Here is a 27,175-nt window from a genome sequence, read left to right as displayed (position 1 = left end):
ATTAATGTTGCAGCTGCTTTTCCCAACACATTGTGGTTGTTGAAGGGCACATGCTCCCCTCCACAGCAGGTGCTACCCTCTGTCAATAGCTGGGTCTCTCATGTCCCCTTCCTTCCCAAGCAGCAGTTTGTTTCCAAGAGGTGGAGGACAACTTCTGCAGCTGCTTATGCCAAACATGGCTGAGAAAGAGTAACAATCTTTGGGTGAGATGCCAAAACTTTGATCTGGCTTTCCAGTCTGAAGCAAGCCACCTGAATCTAAACTGTTGTGAAAGCTACTTATTTCCTGTCATGAACAAGAGTTATTTACATCAAGGACAAAGAGGATTTGCTGATTTTTTTTTTTTTTTAAATTTTTCTTGTAATGGCTTTGTGCCATTTTTATTGTATTGGTTTTCAGTAAGAACACAAAATAGTTGGAAGTGTAAACCAAATACTATGAAACAAAAAGATAAAGATATATTCAGGGAGGAGATTTAACTTTACTTTCGCCAGTTTCATTAGCAAATGGTATATCTAGGAATCATGTGTATTCATGTGGTTGCACTTTTCAAGGTAACAGGAATAAGTTAATTCAAGTCTTAAGCTGAATACACAGACTGTTTCTCACTGCAATAAATCTGTCCCAGAGAAAAGCTGGATGGTGTAGTGCTGTGCATTAAAGAGGGACATTTATATATGGTTACCATGGATTAACACACAGGTTGATGTGGCTAAAGGAGTTACTGTCTGAATGATAGTTCATATATAGGAAGGATAGGTGTGTGACTTCCTGTTACTGCATTTGAGAAGCTGTGCACTGATACAAGTCAAGGCTGTCTCTTTATAGAGGCAAGATCCCATGTTCCATAACTGTAGGGAAAAACAAAATCTCAATGATTCCGCTCTCTGAAAATGAGGATGGATTTTCAAGTACAATTTTAAAGCCTGCTTTCAGCAACAGTAAATTGCTGATGTCAAGTCATGAGATTTATTTGAGTTAAGCAATACTCAGTATTGCTCAGTATTTCAGCTTGACGTTCCTATTTGGGTGACTAAACCAATGCTTGTCTTCTCAAAACAAGTTTTTAGTACCTTTTAAGGGAGAAACTTTAAAATAAGTTATCACAGGAGTTACAAGTACAAAAATTATGTATTGAGTTTTTAAACTGCAAGAATAAAGTACCCATGATTATATGATTAGTCTGTCTTGCATGGAAGAGTGGGAAAGACTGATTATGTGTCTGTCCACTCTTTTTCCTGCCATTTTTTATATATCTGTTGAGACACAAGGAACACAAGAAGTCCCATGAAATATGAGTAAGGAGGAGGATGTTGTCTGTTTGAACATTTTCTGCTCTTTTTGCTAGATCAGATGGCCTTGCTTTCAGTACAGTTTAACTGTGCCTCTCTTTGTACTGGGGAGGGTTAAAATGCTTGAAGAGTGATGCAGGCAAAATGAAACTTTGTTTGGAGAAAGCTGACACATGCTACTATTAAAGGATGTGCTATGACTCTTCTTGTCTCAGTGTTGATAGGACCATGAGTAGAAGTTACATTTATTAACTATAATCCAAAAACTCCTATCTCAATTGTTGGCGTATTGATAAGTTGATTAATGTTCTCAGAACAGGCTGTTTGCATACACTAAACCATTTTATCAAGGTAGTAATCAAATTCTGAATGCTGTCCAATAAGAGAGTGTCAGAGATGAGCACTAGTGAGAGCTTTGGGATGTTAAAATAAAAGTATGAGCACAATGATTGAATATCCTTAGGTTTGCAGAGTTAACAGTTAAAAAGATGTCTTGCTCAAATCCAACCATAGAGAGTGGTACAAATGAAAACCTGAAGAATGTCAGGTGAGATAAAATCTTAGCTTAGAGGCAGTGTAATTTTTTCCATCTCCTTTGTACCACTGACATATTTCACCCCAGAGACTCTTTTTACTTTAAATATGTGTTTTTGTAACCATACAGATTTGTCTGTTGAGATAGACTTAAGCATATGTGAATTCCAGATTGCCCTTGGTTCTCAGGATTTGGGCAAATGAGAGCAAGACCACAGGTGTACATCCCTAAGAGAATCTTTATGGTGCCAGAACAGTTAACGCTTAGACACAATGTCTGGTTGCCACCAGCCTGAGAATAGACTGAAAAGGTGAAAGGAGTTCAGGCTATTTTCAGCTTCTGAGGAGAACTCCAAAATCAGCAAGACTAAATAGAACAGGCTAACTGCAATCCTTAAGAGGGAAGAAGCAAGTAAACAGATTTTAAAAAGCAGTCAGTTACTGAGGTGTTAATACAGCAACAAGTACATTCATGTTTATGAATCACAAACTAAGGGAACAGACAGTGGTGTTACTGAAAAGAAGCAAATATTATATCACTCTTGGTACTTATTGGGGTGACTGAACTTCAGATTTCTAAAGAAAATGCTCTGATTCAGTTGGTCCTACTAGAGAACTAGGTCCAGTTTAGAGCCTCATACTTAGTGCTCTAATGAGAAACATATACGTGAAAGTGATGTGCCTGTAAGGAGAGTTTGAAGGCATGGGCATTTACTATGATTAAGTAAAGGGGAGAGAAAAGTAAAGGAGGAAGGAAAGTAATGCTGGTGTTGCACTATACAGTCTTGTTGTAAGATTCCTCTGGTCCACTGTGAAATATGTAGGAAAGAAATGAGATATTTGAAGAATGTTGGAGTGAAATTAAATTGTATGTGTTTCAGTGCTGATAGCAATGGTTAAATGGTTACCTGAGAATACTTAAAGGATCCTTGTAGTTGAAGAAAATGTTTAATACTTTCCTTAATTGCAGCTTGGGTGTTGCCAAGTTTATATTTTTTCAAGGGAATAAATCAGGTTTTACCTTTAGTTGTTCTGCAGCTCTCATTGTTGAAGTTTGTATTCCCAAACTGACATTTTTATTCTTGCTTCAGAAATGTGACTAGAAGAAATGTTAGAGAATGTGTAAATAATTAAAGCAGGTGTTAATTCATACATTAATACTACACCATGTTTTGGTAGTCATTTGTGTGTGAGGTGGGTTCTATCACAGTAAAACAGTTCAAGCTCACTACAGTCTATATAGAGCTGCCACTTATGATGCTTATGGACCATGTCACTGAGTTAGATTGAATTTAAAACTGAACGAATAATAGTCTCTGTGTCAGAAAACTGCTGATGGTAATCTTGGAGCTAAACAAACATTTTGTACATGGGTCTGGGAAAATCAGGAAATAAAATGAAACCTTCAGGTCGCTTGCCAGTTTTACTTTGTATGAGCGTGGTAGAAGTTCAGCTAGCTGGTAGGCTGTCACCTGTATTTTAGGCTACTAATCTGTATCCCTTTGCTGAGCAATAACTTTTTTTATTTGTATACTCTTTTAAGAAGAAAAATTTGCAATCAGGCGCTTTCCAGATATAGTAAGGTGTCCTTTCAGCTTCTGGCTAAAGACCATTTTAGAGAAAACAATAATGCTAAGTATATTTGTATCTTTACTAAACACTTTGTAATGCAGTGACTTAAATTGTTTCCTTTTAACTCTTATTCCAACAGTTATCTGTGTAAGACAATTAAAGAAATGCAATATCACATTACCCTTTCACCTTTGAGACAGTTGATACACATGTAGAAGCTGCAGGTGGTGTAAATGAGGTCACTAAATAAGATTTTATCGGTTATTAAGTCCCAGCTGTTGCTTCCTTAACTAAAACCAGGTTGTAGATAAATACAGTGAATAAGATACCAGTCTCTGGTAAATAAGCAACAGCTCACTTGTAACAATGTTCTCATCTCTTAAGCAGTGTGCAGAATATGCAGTTGTCTAATAATAATGACACTGGATCTGCCTGTCCCTTTTGGAAATTTAACAAAATTTTTTGACCTTCAAGGGTCAATTAAAGACAGCCTAATTGTAGTGAGCTGCTATTAGAGATTCTTTTCTTCCTTAACTAAATCTATTTCATTTGGGTCATTGCATTCTAAAATACTGACACTTAAAGCTTTGGTAGATATATCATGTTGTGAGGTAAAAGTTTTAGATTATAGTAAGTTGGTTTTTTGGGGGGTTTTTTGTGGGTTTTTTTTTTTTTTTTTTTTTTTTTGAGGAAAGAATGTGGTGTACACGGCTTGGAAAGTGTTCAACTGTTAGCATTTTAATTCATATTCATACTGCTATAGGCTGTATTCATCCAGTTGTGTGAAGCCTGATTGCCATGGGAGAATGAGTTTCAATTAGTTTTTCTTCATATTTATAGTGCCATGTCCTTAATTTTTAACTTCTTTTTCAGAATTTCTGAAATTGTTTTATTATGTTACAGAAAGAGAGCAAATGGCAGTCTACTATAGTCTTTATTCTTTTCTCTTTTGGCACTTGTTTCTTCTCACAACTGTAAAGACCATCTAACAGCTTTCTGTATTCATTTAGCAGTCCTGAATTTATGCTACATACACTTTTAATAGGCCTAAATGCTCTCCAGTCTTAAAAGTTATCAGAAATAGCAGATTTGTACTCTGTCAGTTGTTTGGCTGTGCTTAAAAAGTAAGCATAGATGTATGGAGTAACGTAAAAAAGTAAGAGTTAGTATTGTGCAGAAAGGAAAGACAGCCAAAATGACACTGCTGTGCTCAGTTTGTTGAGTGGACCAGCTGAGCTACAGGCTGTCAGGTGTGCTCCTGCTTGCATACATGAATACAGTTTACAATAAATAGGGATCTGTCCTAATTGCCACTCAGATGAGTCTGGACAGTGAAGCCTGGAGGAGCTGCATGCAACACTTGCTCCAGCCAGTCAGTGTCAAGCTCTGGGCAATGGCTGGATGTCAGCTGGTCATGGTTCCACCTGATTTGCTCAGTGTCTAGTGGTTGGACTAGTTAATCTCCAACCTCAACACTCCTGTGATTCTAGGAACTTCATTCTAGATTGTATAGGAGTCTGTCCAATTGAAGGAAGCATCAACTCCACATTATACACATGTAGCTCTGAAAGAGTTACTCAGAAAGTTTTCGGTGGCAAAGTAATTCTTGTTTTACTTCACAGGAATCAGAAACTCTTGATTGAAAATTAGATTGACTAAGAACCATCAGTGACTAATGCTAGTATGATAGAGAATACTTCTGATCTTGGACTTTGTCTAATTTTGAGTGCTACCTCTGAAGCGGTATAGTGGCAAGAAAATAAAATGTATAAATGTTAAACTTCTTGTAGCTCAGAGTTCTTTATTTTGTTTCTTTAAAAGTTATTTTCAGAAGTTGATATAAAGGTTCACAGATGGTACACACATGCATACTGTGGATAGATTGACGGCTTAGTAATGATACTTCAATTTTCCTATATTGTGTGTCTGAATGTCCTGTTGACTTGAATGTCTGTAAACATTTTTATATTGAGGTTGTTGTGAAATATGATTATTTCTTCCTCTTTATTGTAATAATGTGTCTTTGTGTAATATAAATTTGCTTAAGCCGATTGTTAACATGAGTTTTAGACCGAGTTTAGATGAGTTTTAGTCATCATTCTCACTTATCAATTATGGATAGACTGATACATTATACACCTAGATTTCAAAGTTTGGCATGCATAAGCTTGTCGAATAAAACCAGACTACTAATCAGTACTGTAATAAAGTAAAAATCTTTAGGAATATACTTCTGTATTTAATTGGTCTGCTGAGTTGCACTAATTTTTGCCTCCTTCTCCACAGAATGTGTATGTAAACATAAGCCGCATCATGTCAGTAGCAAGCCGCCTGATCGAGTCTGGTCATTACGCTTCACAGCAAATCAAACAGATTGCCAGTCAGTTGGAACAGGAATGGAAGGCATTTGCTGCAGCCTTGGAAGAACGTAGTACGTTACTGGATATGTCCTCCATCTTCCATCAAAAAGCCGAACAGGTTAGTAAATGGGGAGAGCATCAACAGAAGTTTATGTGCCGGAATGGGGAGTTGTGCAATTTGCATTTGCTTTGGACAAAAGTGCAAAAAGTGATGGAAAAGGTTGACAAAAAAGCCAGAATATTTATTTCTGCCAGTTTCAATACTCAAACAAAACTTTGTTCTCCTCAGTTTAGCCCTTTGGCCTTAAATTTTCCACTGAATGCTTTGCCTACATCAGTGCAAGATAAAACAACCAAATTAGCCATATGAATCAAAATGAAGTGGACTGAAATGCTTAATTATATAAGGCTTTTAAATATTGATATAATGCCTTTCCTACATCTAGAAGCTGACATTTCTTCTATTGTCCTCACCACTCAACTCTCATCAGTCCTTGAGTGTCAAGATTTAACTCATGATAATTGCTTCTAGAAAGCATAAGTTGAACTGGCCTGAAAGTTGAGAAGTTAATTAACTACCTTCTGAATCTGAAATTGTGGTGGGAGATGTTTACTTAGTATTCCATAGGAGACTTCTCCTATGCTAAAAAGACATTTTAGCTTTAGGCCTATACCAATTACTTTAACTAAGTCATTAACCATGTGTAGCTGCCAGAGAAGAGGTATATGTAGGGGAAGTAGGAATAAATATCCCGAGTTAATAATCTCAATGGCAGAAGCATGTTTTGCCATCAAGGGAGTTCAGTTCTCAAGGAGTTACTGTGTGTGCGCAACTGAGTCACCTGCTGATCTTGTAGACTGTCTGCTCTGGGCATCCCTGATGTGTTCGGAGAGCAGAGGTTCTTGGATGGGTATGGCTGATGTGTTGTATGTAGATACTTTTCTTTCATTTTCCCTGCTAAATGATATCCAAGGAAAAGTCTCATGACTGAGTTAACTTTAATTTGGAATGAATGAAGGAAGCATTTGGGAACTGGAAACTTCAGAAAGGAGAGAGGTGGGCAGTTGATTTAAAACATTTTTCCCTGATTTCTGCTGCATGGATATTTAACTTGATAAGTATCTGGACATTAGAAATAAGACTGTATTAAGATGCAAATACACATTGCTTTTCATTATGTTTGTGGTGACACTGTTTTAATGTCCTTAGACAGACTAAAGTAAATTATATAAAATTATGCCACTATAATAAGTCCTTTCAGCAGATTTTACAAAAAAGCTATATAAAAATGAGATGAAGGAATTGTCTTCTGATAGGAAAGTTTCTGATAGGAAGCTTTTGATAGACATAGTTCGTTCAGTACCTTGTCAGTGTTGATGCTTTTCTAATCACTTGAGTCATTTGGGTTTGCATTTAAGCACTTTGAACCATACATGTAGGAGAGAGGGAGAGAGATGAATGACATGTGAACAGGCAGATGTACCTTGACTTAAATGCTGTAATTTTTAATAACAAAAATATTAAATTATGCTTATCAGAAGTCAGGGGACTAAATTTTTTGTGCAATTATGTGCTGGGCAACTATAGCAAGGGTCAGTGTTACCTTCTTTACCACTAAATATAAGTGTAAACAGTAAGAAAGATAAAAATGGGAAAAACAGTGCAGCATCTGCTGGGATAATTTACTTTTAATTGCTCCTTCTGCAGTTTTAATTTTATGATTAGTTGCAATGGATTGCCTCAGTTGATTTGTAGGATACCTGCCTGTGATATATTAGCTGTTGCATTAACAATGGAGAGTGAGTTCAAGGAAAGAGGGTTTGGAATGTGAGGAATGACCCCTTTAGAGACTGATGATGCTTGACCTACATAAAAAGATTAAAATGTAAGCAGCCCAAGAAAAAACACACCCTTCTTGAATCCATGTGCTCTCTTGCAAGTGACAGGTAAGTGTCACTGCCTGCTGTCAGGCACAGTGAAAACTGTACCAGCTATCAGTGCCAGCTCACTGGTGCACATGGAGCTTCTGTTCACATTCAGTGCTTAACCTTAGAGATTTTTTAAACCGGCCCTTAATGAGAATTAAATAAGTATTTTAGAGCTACATACTCCAACCCCCTTCTGTCCAGCTATCAAACAATACAAGAGTACCAGAACTGATCTATGAATTTGTTTTTCCTCAAAAGACTACTTGTGCTCCAAGAATTAAGATATGTATGATGAAACAAAAGTCTTGGTCTCATAACTTTTGAGTCTTGAACTTGACATGAATAGAGAAAATTTACGTTAAAGAACTCACATATGCTTAGCTGTACGAGGTTTAACAACTGTGAAAACTTCTAGAAAAACAGATTATTTTTTCCTCTTTCCCCTCCTAGCATAACAGGGGTATAAAATTCATGCCCCCTAGCTGTGAAAAAGTAATAGCTGTGATGGCAGTTTGTTGTCTGTCAAGACAGCTTGACTTCAGAGATAACTTAAATTGTCTGCAGAAGAGATTTCTGTTTCAGTATCCTCAATTTCCCCTGAAAGGCTTGACTCGAGCAGCTATGCTGATATAGCTGTGTGCTCAAAGTTCAGTGCTAGTCCCAAGAGACCTGTGCTTAAGTTGTAAATCCCTTGCATGCTTGCTGCTGTAGTAGCTTGCCAAATGGATTTAGTGCTTCTCTGCACATAGAAGTTAGTTCTTTGTGGACTGAGGTGTGAATTCACTGTGCCTGACACTGCTTTGATTCCTTGATAACCTCTTTCCAGCAAAAGACAACTATGGAGTGTTTCAGTGAATGGTTCACCAGTGATTCTTTGTGTGTATGTGCAAAGTAGCCTGGTTTTCTCTGAAGATTAAAAAGAGGTGAGGTGGTAAACCTCATAATACCATGAGTATCTGCGCAGGGTGCTGATGAGTAAAGATCTAGGGTCTGGACTTGAAAGCTGTAGCATGTTCTATTTCCTTGTGTAAGCATGGCCTTAGTTGGTTATCGTGTTTCTGAAATAGTAGGTGCAGGATGAAGGAAATTTTTCTTAGCTGCAAAGTCAAGAAATGGAGCAAGAGTACACTTGAAGCATCAATATTGACGACAGTTAAATCGGTTCTGAAGACTACCAACATACAACTAAGCCTGCCTGTCTCCTAACAGCTCAATGAGTTTCAGATACCTAAAAGTACAAGTATAGTCAGAGTTGAGTGTTTCCTTCTATTCTGATATAAATTTCTGGTTCTTTCAGAGAGAAATACTGTAAAGACTTTTTGCTTAAAAGATGTCTTTTCAGTGTCTGTCACACAGATGAATGTCCTTTTATATATTACTGTCATGTGTGTACTTAATGGTAGAACCCAAAATCAAAGTTGAATGTTTCTTCTCTGTTGCAGTACATGAGCAATGTGGACTCGTGGTGTAAAGCCTGTGGTGAGGTGGAGCTCCCCTCAGAACTGCAAGATTTAGAAGATGCTATCCATCATCATCAAGGGATATATGAGCACATTACTTTGGCTTACTCTGAGGTAAGTGTCTTGTTTGTTTCCTTAGATAAAATTGTGTCAAGTTTGAATCATGATTCAGTATCATTTGTTGCAATGGAAGTTAGTTACAAACTCAAGTGCTGAGCTTCTTTTTAAATTTTATATACTGGATTTTGCTGCTGATGTTCAAAAGTGAAGTGTTAAAGTTCTTCCTGTAACCTTTGGAAAGAAATTATAAGGTGAAATTTAACCATATGTGGTACAAACAAGCCTTAGAGCACTAAAGTACTAAGTATGTTTTAATTTGCATTTGCATGTTACCGCCCTTGAAGAGCAGTGGGATACTATTGTTTAGACATTTACTTGAAGGGAAGTTAGCTTGGCATTCTTTGGGAAGGTATTCTGTTGGCATGGATTTCTCTAAGTGTATTTTGAAAATCCATCTCTGAAATTGACTCACAGAAAAAAACTTAACTATCAAAGGATGTTGCTTGAGAAGCCAGAAGGTAATGCACTTGGTTTCATCAACCTCAAAGACAGTAAAATGAGCTAGGATGCCTATGTAGTCACCATTTGTAAGATTAGCATATCTTATGCTAGTGCTCTAATATTGGACTCAGCACACACTGGGATCATAATATTTGTCACTATTTCTGGTAGTTATATTTACAACTTAAGATATTCTGCTTATTCTGAAGGTGGTCTACAAAATGATGACTTAACTATCATTTTGTTTTCTTTCAAATGTTGAGTTTTCTGTTACAAACGTTACTTCTGTTATTTTCTGTGTGTTAGTTAGCGGAAGTCAAATCGGTATTCACTATTATTAGCTAAAAGATATTTTCTGCATTTCTTGCTTTACTTGCCTTTCCTTCTTCTGTCAGGGTTGTTCTCATTGTTGGGTAAAACTGTTTTTACTATTCAATCAAACTGATGTTTTTCTGGATTAAATACAGTAGTTTTGTACTGAAATTCTGTGTTTGGTTAAATCATGGTAAAAATTATCAGTGGACACAGGATAGCTTAGGCCACAGCTTGCACCCTTCTTTAAAAGGAGGTCATGTGGGTTTGAATTAATGGTTGTGATTTACACATTACATTATAAGTTAAAACTACTTTCTGGTGAACCAGCTTTATTATAGGAAGCTGAATCCTAAGTCCGGTCACATTTTGTTTAGCAGTAAGGCAGGGTAAAATCAGTGCTGATGATCCATCCTATTGTTAGTGTATCAAAACTGAGTTTTTTGAATACCTGCCACCTTAGGGCCTGCATAAACTTTGTGACCTTGAGTCAGATGTCCAGGGTTCAGGAATTCATGTTCTTCTTTGTAAAATACATATTGATATCCCTATTCTTGCTCTATGCCATTCTGCTATGTCAGCTAATCTAATGACATAATATCACACCTGATAGTACTTGCAATTTTACTTACACATAACTCTTTTAAGTCATTCTTGAATGCATGTTTTGTAGTAGGATTTCTTGTCTTCATTGTAAACTTTAATCATTGGGGGGAACAGAGACATAGCATGTTTGTAACAGATTTATGTGGAGAGGCAGTCTGGGGTGCATGCTTCATGAGAGTGCAGCAAGGAGGAGGAAGGCTAGATTTCTCTAGAATAATGATTATAAAGGGCTGAGGTTGAATTTTTTCTACTTGGTTCTGTTTGGTTTGAGTTGGTTTTATGTGGGTTCATTGTTTTTTGTCAGGGATGTGACTGGATGAGCTGGGTGTAAAGTGTGAGTACTGTGGATTAGCATGTTAAATAATGTTTGCTTGCTGTCGATGCATAAAAAAAGTAAATTAGACTGGTAGATTATAGGATTGCTTTGGGACATACCTTGAAAATTTATTTAGGATTTCAAAACTGTAGCTTATGGCTTTGGGATAGCTAGATATTTTAACAAAATCTTCACTGGTACTGCTCAAAGGAAAAGAAAGAGCACTAAGTGCCTTTCTTCTGATTTCTGGTCATTACTTTTCCCTATCTGGTAAAAAAAACCAGTTTTATCTTTAGCAACCAGAACTGGTGTAGAAATAATAACTGTATGTATATGTACAAGTTGTGTTCCTCCTCTGGGCAGAAGGTTTTACTTTGCATTTTTCAAGCGTGCATTCCTTTTTGAAGATTGATGGAGGTGTCTTTCTGTGTCAGGGTATTAAAGCATTATTGCTTATCATTATTAGATGTATGACTTCATTTCTGTTACAGTACGGAGCTCCTTTCATTTTGTGATGAATGAACAGTGGTGAAGAGAGAGAGCAACACTATGGGAATCACAACACTGTCATTCATTTTAGATTGTAATGTCTTGACAACATGACTTGGTTGCAAAGTAAAAGACAGTAATTTTAAGAAAGTAAATGCTTTTAAGACTAGACAGTCTGATTTTACTGAGGGTAATTACTGTATATTACTAATAAAGCAACTTACTAGCTTACAAGATGAGACAACTGGTATGCCTGAAAATCCAACAGATGTGCCTTAAAAGAAGTTATATATAAAAATAAAGTTATGCATCTCACTGAAATCTTAAGGCAGTCACGCACTAGCAAGGAAGAGAATTTTAGTGTATTAACTCTAAAGGAAAATCTATGCAGCCATTTGTTTATAAAGCTAATAAACTAATTGGAGCAAGGGGCTGTCACAATTAATTTTTTCACCTAGATTTTATAGACTCTGAATGGATAATTGAAGTCCATTATCTTGAAATACTTGAAGGACTAACTAGATAATTCTTCTTGATACAGAAAAGAAAAAAGATATCATTTTAACTATGCTATGGACTATGCATTTTTTCTGCTGACCTGACTTTACTGGAGCTTATTTCAGAAGTGAGCATCTGTCATACTACGACACAAAATAACACACACGGATGCTAGATGCAAAAGGGGAAAGAAAAGAACTTGAAGAGAGGATTTTATTTTCCGACTCCACTATGTATAGCAAAAGTGACAGTGGATTGGAGGATGAAACTGCCACCACTCCAACCACACTGGTCAAACCAACAGTTTGAAGGTCAAACCATCAATTCTCTCCACCCACAAAGAAGAATGCAAAACAATCATTATTTACATGAACAGTGTGAGAAGATTCAGTAGAAATATGTAAACATCAGAAGGCATGGAAAACTTTTAGAAGAACTTTAAAACTCTCAAAAGAACAGGGCGACAAGCATAATTCTCTATGTTGATACTCATTGCTAAAATGAAAATGCTTGAACTGAAACTGAGAAATAAGCTCCCTTGTAACCTAATTATCAGAAAATAATTTTCATTTGGATCTGTTTGACTACTGAATAACAAATTCAAAATGTGCCTAGACTTAGTAAAAATTGTTGAAAAGAGCCACTGGTGGAAGGCCTTGGCAAATGTATTGTTTCTGGCATGGTGTTGATTTGATGGATTCAGGCTATTGTTTACACTTGTCTTGCGGTTTCAGACGATTTTTGTTCCTGCCTGCTAGATGAGCTGTTAGAAAAGTTCTTTGCAAGTAGCTGAATGATACTGAATTTTAACAGCTCTCTGCACTTCATGCTAAAAGTGACAGAGTAAACGCCAGTGAAAAGTGATTTTAACACTAAATGTTGATAGTGACCAGATAAGAGAGCATTATTTCTTTTTAGTTAGCATGCAAGTTAAATCTGAATATTTCTGCTGTGATACAAATCAGAGAAGACAACAATTAGAAATGACAAATATTTACTGTCAGTATCAGTAGTTATACACATTTTGGTAAACAGTATCTTTCTGTGCTACATGGAAAGGGTTTAAGTGATTTAATCAGAATTAAGTTTGCCATAACAGCCGTTTTCCCTTGGCTTACCAGTAACAGTAACAATTTAGAAGTTGTAAATCCTGTCAGATCGAATCACGTACTAAGTTTTATATCTGTTGGTTTAAATGTATTTGTCAAATATTAACCTACAGAAAGTAAATTCCCTGTTCATCTTTACAGCAAATGAAGAGAGAGGTTGTTTTGGAAGGATAATTCTGGACAAATGCTTAATTTCAGGTGTTTTGTTGACTAGGGAAGGAGATGAAGAATAGTTATGCAAAGTTAGATTTGACTAGTTTTTTTAAAAAAGCCCACAACAACAAAAAACTCAAACCAAATAAAAATCCCAACACTTTGAAGGATTGTCATTCTTAAAGTAATGAAGAAATGGAAAGACAGGCTGTTATTTAGAATAATGCTACATGTTAAAATTATTTTAAAGAGAAAGAGAATATAATTTTTTTTTTATTTTATTTCCTGTAACAGCTCCATGTAGGTAATCATTCCTGCAATAAAACGACTCTTCATCATTGCTCCCTGAGTTCTTGAAGACATTAGATCTGGGAGAAGGGGCGAGTACAACAAGTAGTGCAACAAGCTTTTGGCAAGGAATGTAATTCTTTGTCCTTTCTGGTGGTCAGGTGAGCCAAGATGGGAAGTCGCTCCTTGATAAACTTCAGAGACCTTTGACTCCTGGGAGTTCTGATTCCCTCACTGCATCTGCCAACTACTCAAAAGCAGTTCATCATGTCCTGGATGTCATCCATGAGGTATTGCATCACCAGCGCCAACTGGAAAACATCTGGCAGCATCGAAAAGTCCGCCTACACCAGCGGCTTCAACTCTGCGTTTTTCAGCAGGATGTTCAACAGGTAGGTTTTGTTTCACTTTGTCTAAATGCCTTTGTATTCTGATGGCCTCATTGCACTGACAGGTGAGTTTTGGCTGCTAATTCCTGTGTTCATTTGTACAGCAAGTGAATAGTTGCAAGGGATTGACTGAATGATCGTTCTGTGTATTATCAGAAGTTGACTATTGGCTATTACGGATAATGATTATATTTCAAAGTTAGTTCTACTTAATTTTTTTCAAATTTTAAATTAATTTATTTACCTTAGGTCATATATGATGAGAAAGATTTTTAATATAGATAGCTATTCTGAGTTTGTGCTGGAAGCTGACATTAACATTCTAGGTAAAATTCTAGATTTGAAGTGTCAAAAAGACTTCTGGTTGTAATACGCAAAAGATTAATAGTGTTATTCTGTAAAATTTTTGTGTTTAAATAGTCAGTGATACATAATTTGACTTAATAGTGTTTCTTTAAAACCTGAGAGTAGTATAATAAGGAATGATAAAAATTACAGATGAGATTACTTTCTGATAATAACACTGTTCTTTAGTTAATTTTATTAGCTACTTTTTTTTATTATTATGACAATATCTGTAAAAGTTAGTAGTTATGTACAGGCATTAGTATCTCTGACATTTGTATTTGTATTTTGAAAGTAAAACAATATAAAATTCCTTGGTTGATGGATTTTTAATAAGCCTGAAATGTTGGCTGTGGACTTCATTTAACAGAGACATTAGTAATTTATCCTTTAAAAGTTCACCTTCCTAAAAAAAGTAAAGATGGCTAGTACTTCCTGATCATGTTCTTTCATTTCAGTGTAAAAGTACCCACAAATCACAACTTCTGAATGGGGTTTTTAATAGATAGCCATTGTTCTGGTTAAACTAATCTTTTTTGTCAGAATTAGTTGCTAAATTTCTTGTACATTTCTGTTTCAAGAAGATACTGGATTTGAGCAATTGGGAGTGAAATAACTGATTTTCATCATTTGCAATAATTGAAAAAGGTAATTTAGGCAGATAGTGGGGAGATTGAGCAACCTTGATAACTGAACTTCCTTTGATATCTGGTGACTATCTCTTCATATAATTAAAGAAAATAACTTAAATACTTAAGCAGTAAATTATGTAAAATCTTCAAAACTTTATTATTTAAATTTTTTTATCTAAAAAGAAGCATAAGAAAGACAGCATGAGAAGCATAAGAAAGACAGGCTGTTATCCAGATTGTCAATGCTAAGATGTGACAAAGGATGTGGAAAGGCATGAAATGTATTAGCTGACAAAAAAGTAAAACAAAGCAGAGGGAATGTTATGAATGGTCAGCAAGGGCACAGAGAACAGAAGACTCCATTCATTATGCCATTGTCTAAATCCTTGAGGCTTTCCATGAAGATTACAATATAAGTAGTGCTAGCAAGGAGGGTCCAGTGCTGGAACTTGCTTAGGTAGCCAGTGAAGGGCTAACTGAGAATATGCTGTGATTCTGTGATGAGGCACAGCCCACAGTGAATCACAGCTTAAATTGAAAAGGTTTCTTAAGGAATCTTCAGAAACTGAAATCAACACAGTAGTTTGATTCTCAGGGAATAATGTAGGTCCTCTCAGTAGGCTGGTGCCAACAAGTATGGATTGGATGGTGGAACTTCCTCCTCTAGTTTTGAATTCTGTTCAAGTAGGACCTACTTAGGCAATCTAGGCCAAGGGGTCTCCTGAGGTAATTTGCCAGGTGCGTAATTCAAGTTTCAGGCCTGTAGGCCAGTCTTCGGGGAGTTTATTTCCTGGGGGAAGGTGTTCATTAAATGCTGCAGAGAGTCTTACTATACTTTTTGCCTTTAATATCTTGGGAGTCCTAAAATGCTTGTAGGAAATTTTAGTTTTCTGTTCCATCCTAAATTATGGCTCTCAATGTGGAGGGGTTAGCTCTCAGACTGCTTTGTTCTTTGAAGTTGGCAAATAACCCATCATTAGACTCAAGTCATTGTGCAGTCACCACCAGGTTCTTCAGCAGGATGATGGATTTTCCTTCTCTGTATGAGACTCATCAACCATTGGAACTGCTGCATTTAAGGTGAAATAGTCACAGATTTGAAAACAGCAAAGTGGACAGCTTTACATATTTTTATAACTTCAGTATCAGGAACGTGCTATCCAAATCATGAATGAGGATTGTGAGTACATCAGAAGTCTTCAGTATGAACCACTTGCCTTGAGAATGTTGATCCACATTGGCTTATTATTCAGCACATGTCTTACCTACTGGTTGGAGAAATTTCTTTCATCCTGTTTATGCCTGTGGTTTCTTTATATGCTTTGCAAGATAGATATTGAATTAAGGTATCAAGAGATACTCCTGACAGTCTGAAGCTGCAGCCTTGTGTGCTAATGCACATTTTTATCAACCGCATGAAATTTCAGGCTAGATCTGTACAGAGGTGCAGCTCTTGCTTGCTGTCTTCCTAAGTCCTCCCATTAGTATCCAGTAATTACCACTGTCAGAGTGAGTTGTCCTTTTGGTTTATCTCTGTAATGACTGTTAATTACTGAAATGTTGCATGTGGAAGTATAGCTCCTTATGTTGCTGTAACTTAACTTTACAGGTATTGGGTAATTTTGGTACTGCATTATGAATCACAGTGTGAATTTTGCTCACTTTTCCCTTTCATAGTACAACTTTTCATACTTTGAGTGTAGGATTTCAGTGCAGGTCAATCAGTAGGACAATAATCATTTAACAGCCATACCAGGTAGATTAATCTAACACCCACAGCAGATGTCATAGACACTGTAGCTCCCTCGGCTTTGAAAATTTATCTGGGGGAAAAAAGTGATCTTGAACAAAAAGATTCTTTTTATTGCAAAACAAAAGCAAAAAAAAAGTTTATCAGATCATCCTAATTTATCTGAGAAATGGTAGCCTTTCATTTGAATAATCATTAAGACCATTCAATGTATGAAATTACTCTAGTTTGAGGTATTAGTTAAATTTTTATCTGAGACAGTTCTGGAATGGTTTATGTAGAGCTTCAAAGCAACATTCTTTCTAAAATACTTTAGTTTTTGTTTGCACATTCTCTCTTTGTTCACATGTTTAAAAATTCAATTAAGATTGAGAAGCTAATGTGAAAACGTAATTATTGTTGGTAAAGTTAAATGTGGTGTTTTGGGTTTTTTTTTTCATTTCAGAATAAGTTAAGTGTGACTCTCTTCCACTATTTATAGTTAGTTTGCACATAGTGGCAAGCAACCAAGAGCATTGTAAGTGAATCTGTAACTGTCCTTTAGCACAAGTTTGTGATTTCCTCCTCTTCCCTCTGCTGGATTAATGAAATAACTCAGTTCATGGAAGTGTTAAGTGAGTGACAGAGCTGAGTTGGAGGAGGGAATTGGCTGGTACTTTACTTTTGTGTTATTTCCACCTTAGAAAGCTCATTGGGTTTTTTCTTCCGTCTTGCATGTTGTATGTTCTTGTATACTGGGTAGCTGTTTCTAGTGGAGCTTTCCAAATCAACATAAACATTGTAGTGCTATCCGAGTAGACCGAGAATCATCTGCTGTTTCTTTGATGCAAGTAATAAAGTAGTGCATGAAATAATGAAGATAGTAGATAAGAAGCGAATTACAGAAAATCTGAAATTTGAAATGTGAAAATGTATGACAGTCTTAAACTGAATGGAATTCTGAGTTTGACTTTAGGTTGCAGAAACTTGCTGGGAGATCTAGTTCCCAGTCAGTTAGTATATTAACATCTAAAAAATGGGTTTTTATTTTAATTAAAATAAAAAAGTCTGGCCACTGGCACTCAATTGTCTGTGTAGCCCTTCTACATGCTAGTAAAAGTATGATTTTATATTTAAGAGTTAATAAGCTTACCAAGTAAATAATAGTCAGCCTTTTACCTAAGGAACAGAACTGACTGATTCTGATATGAAGCAGTAAAGCAAACTGAGAACAGCAACATGTTTTGCTCTTCTAGGCCATGAAAGGTCAAAATTGAGCATAAAGATAATGTTTCTGGTAGAGTGATACAGCTGACACTTGTATGATCAAAGTTTTGGTGCCTGAAAAACTCTCCTGATAGCTTACAAGCCAAAAATTAGTAAAACATGCTGGTAGGAGGTGTTTTGAAGGGTTTTTTTGAGGGGGAGTAGGAGGGGGACTAGTTGCTTTTGTTATTGTTGTTTGGTGGGGTGTTTTGATTTAGTTTGGCTTGTGGTTTTTTCCCTGGAAATACATATTTGATCATAGTGGATGTCTTCTGTCGATTTTGGATAAATGTGCTGCTTCTTGCTTGATCTACCTGCCTCAAGACAGGTTACAGTCACTAGTTTCAGCCTTACATAATGAAGGGTGGGCCATGGAATGCTTGCTGCCAACATAGACATGATTTCCCCGTGCGATTCCCATGTGGCTTTTGAAGGTGGTTCCGGTGTAAAATGGGACTTTTTTTGAGAGAGTATTTCCACATTTTAACTGTCTGAAGATCAGAAATGCAGATAGTTCTATCTTCCCCTTCTGAATGCTATGTCAGCAGCAAGTAATTGGAGATCAGATAAGTGAACATATGCAAAGTAGGTAAAGGGGTGGGGGGTGAGGAATGGATAATAATGTGGGAAAGACTGGTGAATCTGCAAAAGATCAGATTTACTTCTACAAGCAGCATATACCACATATTTTACAGCCACAAGCAATGATTTTGTTAAAAAGCTGTCTGTCCATAGTAGTTTCTTCTGTCCTATATTCTTCTGGGAGTTAGAAAAGTAAGCATTTTTCTAGATCCTGTGTTGGACATAAGGATGGTTTTGCTGAGACTGCAGTAGAACTTAATTGCATCATTAAAGCAACTTGCTGCAGTGGAGGATGATAATTTTCACCCTTTCACTGAAAAGCGTTGAGCCTCTTAGACTCCTATGTATTACTAAAGTACCAGACTGAATTTCATTTACTTTCAGTATTGGTAGAAGAGGCCTTAGTGGCTCAGTATGATGTTTTCTGTAACTCTTACTTCTCCCAGGAAGAGGAAAAAAAGTTAAAATTGCTAAAAGGCTAATATCAGTGCTAACTAATCCAATTGAAATGAACAAGGTCTATGCCTTTATTAGTGTTCAGCTCTTTATTAAAAAGTTAGCTCGGCAGGGGGTGGTGTAGCTTCTTCTGGTAGCCGAAGGGTGAGAAGGCTGCAGAGTCTGTCCCTGGAGTCTCCATGGCACACTGGTAGCTGGAGGTGAAGAGGTGTCCAGTCTGTACCTGAAGTCCCAGCAGACCGTCCTCTCTCCTTTCCTCCTGGTACACTGGTAGTCGAAGGGTGATGGGATGTGCAGAGCCTGCTGCTGAGGTCCAGCAGCAGCTATCCCTCTCCTGGCCTCCTGGTAACACCATGAAGAGTGTCTGTTTTCCTTGTGCCTGCTTCCCACAGCCCAGTCCAGTGTGGTCCTCTGCAGGTTATGGTGACAGGTCAAACACAGACTAGGAATGGGGTTCCCTTTTCCCCAACCTGCACACCCATCTAGCCCCCTCCACGGTGCCCCTCTTTTTCATTTTGAGGTGTTTTTCATCCCCAAAACCCCCTCCCATGATTCCACTGGATTATTTTGCATCCCAGTCCTAGTTTGGGTGGAGGTGTAGGTGATTCCCAGGAGCAATTGGGTAATTAACATTTCAATATCAGTACTTAGTTCGAGCCAAGTGTCCCAGCCAGGCTGTTTTGTTCATAACACTATTGTCCTTTGACTGAAGTGGTATGCAAAGCATTTACTGAAGGTAAGAGCCTAACTTGATTCTGCCTCTACCTGCTGTAAAATTCCCAAGAGTGCTTCCTCTGTTTTGTTAAGAATCAGGGTATGAAGACTGAACACTAATGAGACATGCATTCATACTGATTTCACTTAGAGGCAGTAATGTTTCTCTAGTTGAGTGGTTTATGTCAAGATCTGTGTACTGGATTTCTATGACAATTTCTTCCCTTGAGAAGTTATTCAGCATTATTTGGAGCAAAAATCATTCTCCCCGGGATGTTTTCTGCATTTCATCCCATGCTTTCTGGGACTGAGTTTGCTGTTGATTTCATTTGTTAGCTTGTAACTGTTAGCAGTCTCCAGAGTCCAGTCTAATTATTTAATCCAAACAGATCTCTTTTCAGCTCTTTTTATAATGTGAGAAGTAGTCTCCTGAAACTAGTCAAAAGTATTGGTAATAATAACTGAGGCTATGTTTAGGTCCTCACTCTCCTTTCTCTCATCAATATCCTACCTTGAAAGAAGAAAATGAAAACTTGAATTGACCTAAAACACAATAATATTCTTTTGCAATACTTACTGGGAAAACAAATATTGCAGAAGTTAAGTATGGAGATTTAATGAAGTGTTGGTGATTTGAATAGCACATAATAATGCGCTATTAGGGAATTGTTTGTTTTGAAAATGTCCAGTAGGAGAGAGCTTGCAAGTGGAAAAATATTTGCATGGTCAATATAAATGAGAAAACCATGTTTTCATTCTTCTGCTAAAGAAAGCATGGACGTTTTTCGTGGGAATGGTGTGTGGGATTACATGTGTATTGAATGTGATCAGGAGTGGTGCTGCAGGAATGGCTCTCAAATCTGTGTGAAATAATAAAAATTCTCTCTTTAGTTATACTCAGTTACACTTGGGAGAAAACTTCACCCAACTTTAGGAATCAGAGTAAAGGACAGTAATAGATAAAAAGAGGCACAGTACAAGCTTTTGAAAGTTATTTTCAAAACCAACTAAAATATTAACATTTTAAAGAAAAAAGAACACTGAAGGTGAATATTAGGTAAGGTATTCTGCACCACTACATAAGTGCTGTAGATATGGTTAGCTGACTTAGGAAAATTGCTTATGTGCTGTTGTTTTTAATTATAAATGTCATTCTTGAACCTTTTGAGTATATTCCAAAAAACTGAATACCATACTGAACTAATGGATTAAGTTATGGCTAGGAAGTATTAGTTTTAGTATTAGATGCAGGAATCTTTTGTGTTAACTGACACCAACTAATTACATGTACTATTTTTACTATTTAGAAAACTGTCAGCCCAGTCATTGTGGTAGTCTTTTGTTCACCACTTTTTCAGCTATAAAATTTACAATAAACAATTATGTGTGATGTTTTGAGGTGATAGATGCTTCTTAAGAACTGGAGCATATTCCTTCATATGCTCTGAATACAGACATTTATCTCATAATGATTTCAGCTAATTTTTCTTGTGATAATTGAAGTTAGTTACTACTGAATCTTACTTCTTGACTTAATAATATGTAGAAGGTGAAGTGAGTTCTTATCTAAAGTAGAACTTCACTGTGTTTATTACCAGCAATGTGCAAGCTTCCTTTGTGTTACCTTGCAGAAAAAGGTCAGCCGAAGGAGTAAACAGATTAGAGAGACTCTCACAAGTGGTCTTGCCACTTGGATCAGATTACTGACTGTGGAGAAATGGGGTTGTCCGTTGTAGGCTTCAAAATACAGATATAATCTTGACTCATACTATCTTGCCTAGTTTGAGCTAATTACTACCTTGAGAAAAGTTAAATGAGATGTAATTAATGTCCTTCAATGGCAATATTGTGTTTTAATTGAGCAGTTCAGTTCTTTCTAAGCAGTGCCTTTGCAGCTTCTCAATTGCTTGAATAATTGACTTTTTGTTGTAACATTCAATACAGCCACTCAGGGTTTCTGTGTGTCTCTCTTCTGTACCGCAGGTGTTGGACTGGATTGAAAACCATGGAGAAGCTTTTCTTAGCAAACACACCGGCGTGGGAAAATCCCTGCATCGGGCCAGAGCTTTGCAGAAACGCCATGAAGACTTTGAAGAGGTTGCACAGGTAAAAGCAATCACATGAAGGACTGTACACTTGTCACAGAAATAAATGAAAAATTCCTGGTTTTGCACTTAAAAGCTGTGCAGAGGGATCTCCACTACAAAACATTTCATTCCAGGAAGGGACTGTTTTCTTTCTGTTGAAAGTTTTTATTTAGTTTCTCCTTTGTACTCCAGCTTTGAGATGAAAAAGACAAACTTTCACAGTCCTAGAGGGTGTAAGCCTTAAAGTAAAATAGAACTGCTCTGGCATTTTTATTATTATTATTATTATTATTATTATTATTATTATTATTATTATTATTATTATATTAGTTTATTAGTTTATTTATTTATTTATTTATTTCTTCAAATGCATGCTTTCAAATACTGATGTACAGAAGAATGAAAGCTCTCCTTTCAAAATAGCTTAGTTCCATGGAATTCTAGGATTTAAACTTTTGTGCAGCCTGTAAGAGAGGATGGAGATGAATTGAAAGTCCTACTTTCTGACTTTAAGCTTGGGGAGCTCCCAGAATCTCACTGAAGTCTCATGGAGAGGAAGGGGGACTCCTCCTAAGAAAGCAGATGAGCCAGTAAACTGGCCAATCTGGCTTGAGTTTTTTTCTTTAAATGCAATTGAGTGTGTATATGCCTTCCTCTTCTAAATCACCCTTAGTTTAGCCTTAAGTGATGATACAACTTCAGAACACATTTTTCTGGGGAAAAAAAATCAAAACAAATAGAGATACAAAGGAATACAGGGGAATTAACAAGGAGCTCATATAGCTGTTAAAAGGGGATGTGTAGCCTCTATAGCGGAATGTGAGGTGAAGAAAAGCCCTGTGATGGAAGCTGAAGGCTAGAATTCTTCCCATTAGAAACATGCGCAGTCTCTCAAGTCTCAATGATTGGTAAGAGAAAACATTTCCAAGATTAATGAAGAAAAATCTCCAAAGGTGAGTTGATATAGTGGTGCTTAGGTCAAACAGAAGACAATGTTACTAGATAATTGTGACATTGTATGCAGGAGGTCAGGAGTGACACCTGCTAGAGGGGATGCATCAGAAGTGTTGCGTGTCGAGTGGCAGAGTTAACTCTTGATAAAATTTTATTGTAAATACAGTCTTAGAGCACTCCAGTGGCTGAGGACTTGAAATAGCATCAGAAAATTTCCTCAATATTGGATTTCCTGTAAAATTTTCAAAAATAATAGGTTTTGTAACTTTTGTATATATACATGCTGGATTTTCTATATGCATGTCTATTACTTAATTTTTAGTAAAAAGTAATATTTTCCATGTGGAAATACTTATTTTTCTGCGTCAGACAAGCAGGAGTCTATTTCTGTAAGATACTTAACAAAGCCTAAATGATCTCATACTTAATACTGTATTATTTGGGCAAAGAAGAAGAAAATGTTTAAGTAGCCAAAAGGGGATGAAGTGCATAGAACTGTTACTTGTATGTTAAAAAAACCATCTTATTAATTTCAGTAGACTTTAAAGCAGAATATTTTAAAGCAAATGTTTACTAAAAACTTCCTAAAACTGAATGTTACTGGAGTTTGGAATTATCTCTTCAGGGAATGGGTGTAAATTCTATTTTTGGACGGAAAACTTAGATTGGTCAAAGAACTTAAGTATACTACAGGGGACTATCTTTCACTGACAGAAGGATGGACAAAATGATCTAATAAATATATTTTTCATCTCTAACTCTTGAATGTGTAGTGAGTTACTGCCAAGAGGGGCACACCCTCTGAGTTGTTCCTCTTACTTGCTGTAAAACGGAATATAAGCAGCCCAAAAGACATTCCTGTTGTTGTTGTTGTTACAAGGAAGATTATGTTCAAGTATAAAACTGAAGTCTGCAGTCCTTGTTAATGCATCAGTAACTTTTGACTGACTTATTTTCTGCCTACATTTCTAGTTGGTCCAGGTCTTCGTTGTGTTTTTGATTTTGGGGGTTTTTTGTTGTTGTAGTTGTTGTTCTTTCTGTTGTGATTTTGGTTTTGTTTGTTTTTAATAGGACTCTGGGCATTACTAGAGGTTTTCAGTCAGTTCCAGTCAGAAGTTGAAAGTAATGTTAAATGAAGTGTCACTGGCATGGCAATGTTCTGGCAAATCCAGGGAGCCAACAGTTATGTTGACATGTTTCTGGTCAAAGGCTAACTCCTGATTTTGAGGGAAGTGAAAATTATTTTTTTCTTCCTTTCTGCTTCTTCCCATATTCTTTTTTTAACGTGAATGACGTGCCATTTCCTCAACCACATTCAAAAGATGTTAAAATAAGCTGTGTGTCAAATAGGATAGACATTCCAGTCAATGGGCTGTAGTCTCACAAATTAGTCACTTCTGAATACATGTAAAATGAATTATTTCTCTTTATTTAACACTTTTTATTACCACTACAAAAGCTCAATAGTTAAAACTCAGCTAATAATTCTCCCTAAATTCTGATTAGAAATTAATTCTACACATTACAAACCTTGAGTAGCTCCCACTATTGTAAAATTGTGTTGCTTTTTTCATGTGAAGCCTGTCCAGTTCAATTTATACTTACTCATCTTTTTCTTTCTTTTTTGACCTTTTCTCCATTTTCGTCTGTGTGCCCAAGAAACGGTTTAGTTAAAGTGTCAAGTGTCCAAATTTTGACATAATTGAGTCACTTATGGGCATGAATTTTCAGCTTACAAGCACTGGATACAGGTCAATATTGTAGCTGTACTTCTCCGTACATTTTTGTCTGAAATTCTAAATCAGCTTTTCGTGTTTCAAATGTGATCTGTGTCTGCTTTTTGACCATAGTCTATGCTCAAAAAACCAAAAAAGGTGTATGGTGACAATTCATTAGTGGGTTCTTTTTCCAAAGGTAAGTCTTCTTGGCGCAAGAGATGCACAAGAAAAATATTGCAGACCTTGTCTGAATACACCTTTTATTTCCCTACCAACACCTGTTTTCACCTCCTTTAAGGTTATAAAAATGGGTTATGAATTTGGACTGGTTCTGAAATGGTTGCAATACATTGAATTAAAGGTCCATGTCTTAAGCTAGCTTGTGGCTATCACCAAATGCATAAAGAAAAGGGCCTGTATGCTTAAAAAGTTATCTTTACCCTTCCAGTTATCTGAGCCTCTTTGATGTTTCACATGAAGGATACATCTGAACCAGTATTTAATAGTCACTGATGGACTTTTCTTTCTTTAATTAGGCTATTTTTTGAACCCTGTTATGATCTTGGAATGTATGCCAGACCCTGTGGCAATGCAATTTAATTGCTCCCTAGATGAAAAGTACTTTGCTTTTTCATTTTAAGTGTATTGTCTGATGCTTAAATGTGATAGTGCCCACTGTACTTAATGAGTCATCTATCTTATTTTCTATACCTTTAATGATTTGCATACCTCTGCTGGTATCCAACCATCCATGTGTCACTCTTCCTTTCCAGACCACAGTAAACTCCAGATTGTTTGAAGTACAGTCCATATATCCACTTACTTCTGTTTCTGTATTTATTTTCAGTAGTAGTCATTACTGCACTAGTGTCTGAAATTTAATCTTTGGGTTTTCTGTGATGTGTCACTTTATATGCTTTCTAAAAATATGGTGTTTGTTCTTTGTGAAGAATATTAAGAAAATATTATTTAACAGAAAGATGGGGAAAATTATGGAATTTGTTGTTGGGGAAAGGTGGTAAATTCCATTATGGAGAATTTTTCATCATTTTGGGGAAGAATGCCTATTAAAGACTTGTACCTTGGGGCACAGAATAATGGACTACAGGTATTCTTGAAGTCCTTACAGGGCTCCTTCATTTCCCCTGGGATCTGGGGAGACTGTGTTAGTGAAGATATCTTGAGGAAGTTTCTCACCCTGAAGGCTCCTTTCCTTCAATTTAGGAAATTGGCATTAGTACCATTAAGGAAAAACTCTTGCTCTTTTTGCCTAACTTTCAACTGGAGGCCGCCCCTCAGGATGCCCATTTTCAAAATCTGCTGTTTTCCCCTCCAAGCATTGTTTGGAAGTCAGCAGAGAGACAGGAGAGGCAGTAGGTAGTACTGAACACATAGTTAATGTGATTTCTGTCCAGAGGGCTCTTTGTATTATACTGCAGCTCTACTTGAAAGTGAAATTTGAGCAACAAGGCATGTGCCTGCTGCTAGGTTTGAGAATTGCAGCACCTTTTGAAGCAGCATCCAGGCTGTGATCTTTTCTAAATACAGGCAGCTCACCATCCCCTTCACAGAAAGAAAAATCAGACTGGGCCTGTGTAATGCGGAAGATACTCCTGGAATTCGTAAACAATGCTTCAGATGTAAGATAAAGTTTTCATTAAAATGGGAAACTTCTGTTTCAGCCATCTGCAGCTGGGTGTGGTGCTCTGGACTGATGAAGTAGTTGTTGTTTGAGAAGTGCCTTGAGGCTCTCTGGCCTTGCCCCCTGAACACATGTGAGCTGCAGCCACTGAAGGCAGAACACCCAAGCACAGCTCAGAGTGTGTTCAGGGCCAGTGTGGCCTGAGACAGTGACCTGGGGCGTGGAGTAGCCCGCTCCCCACTGAATAGGATAAGCAGCCTTTCCTAGGGAAACCAGGAAGGAGTTCTCTATCTCTCTGTGCAACTAAAAACCTGAAAGTTAAGGAAGGGCTGAGAGTTACATAGTCAAAGTCAAGGAACAGCATGGATTTAATTCCCTGCAGAAATACATCATAATAAATTAGGGGGGAGCTCCCCCCAAATATGTGAAAGCTTCACTGAGTCATGTAATCTGTCCTGGGCTTGTCTGGTAATTTACCTGATATCCTGGGGGAGAGCTCTTATTTCCAGCCATTTAGTTCAATTTTAGGGCTGGATTTGGATTTAATTATTGTTGATATTATAATGTTAGTTATAGGTGTGATACTATATTTATGGTAAAGAAAAGCACATTGCATAGGCTTAATTTATATTAGCAAGGACTGATTTTACCTGATGTGAGAGGCAAAAAGGAGAAGAAGAAGGTGTAATTTAGATTGTCAAGAATACTTTATTTTTTTAGTCTGTGTTGCTATCAGAAGACCTGATGATGTGACATGAGCAAAGCTTCTTTAGTCTAGACTTGGCTTCAGTTTTTTTCTTCAGTGGTTAACAACCTTCTAACCTTCCTTGCTGAGAGTTTTGAGAACCATTCTAAAACATGAAAACCCAAGATTTGACTCAGAAAGAGCACCCAAAGTATAACAAAAATTTGGACTCGGTCCTGATTTGAATTAATGAGAAAGATACTGAGGCAGGCTGCAAATGCAGAGCTTTAAGAGCTGTTAAACACCTATCTCTTCTCTGCACCGTGGCACTCCTAGCACATCAGAGACCAGACTTCTTCCATTGTTTTCTGCTTAGTCTCAAGTCTCTTAGAGGCCTTCTGATCTGCATTTGTTAATCCTATGATGTATTGGGACACTATTCCACTAGGACACTCAGCCATAGCTCACTTCTTAATCTTCCTATACTGCTCCTTTTT

The 27,175-nt window shown here is 36.8% G+C and overlaps 1 protein-coding gene across 1 annotated transcript in view; it reads left to right on the top strand.

The window, feature by feature from the left end:
• Window positions 1-27,175, top strand: part of TRIO (trio Rho guanine nucleotide exchange factor) — a 246,193-nt gene that overhangs the window by 87,399 nt on the left and 131,619 nt on the right. Inside the window, exons 7-10 of the mRNA XM_021528950.3 lie at window positions 5,685-5,876; window positions 9,130-9,261; window positions 13,641-13,871; window positions 21,576-21,698. Of these exons, the coding sequence (XP_021384625.3) occupies window positions 5,685-5,876; window positions 9,130-9,261; window positions 13,641-13,871; window positions 21,576-21,698 (678 nt within the window). The remainder of the gene's footprint in view (window positions 1-5,684; window positions 5,877-9,129; window positions 9,262-13,640; window positions 13,872-21,575; window positions 21,699-27,175) is intronic.

This window comes from Lonchura striata, chromosome 2, assembly GCF_050655825.1.
Source record: "Lonchura striata isolate lonStrDom1 chromosome 2, ASM5065582v1, whole genome shotgun sequence".
Lineage (NCBI taxonomy): Eukaryota > Metazoa > Chordata > Aves > Passeriformes > Estrildidae > Lonchura > Lonchura striata.
The sequence above is the reverse complement of the archived record's forward strand: the minus strand, read 5'-3'. Positions and strand labels throughout refer to the sequence as shown.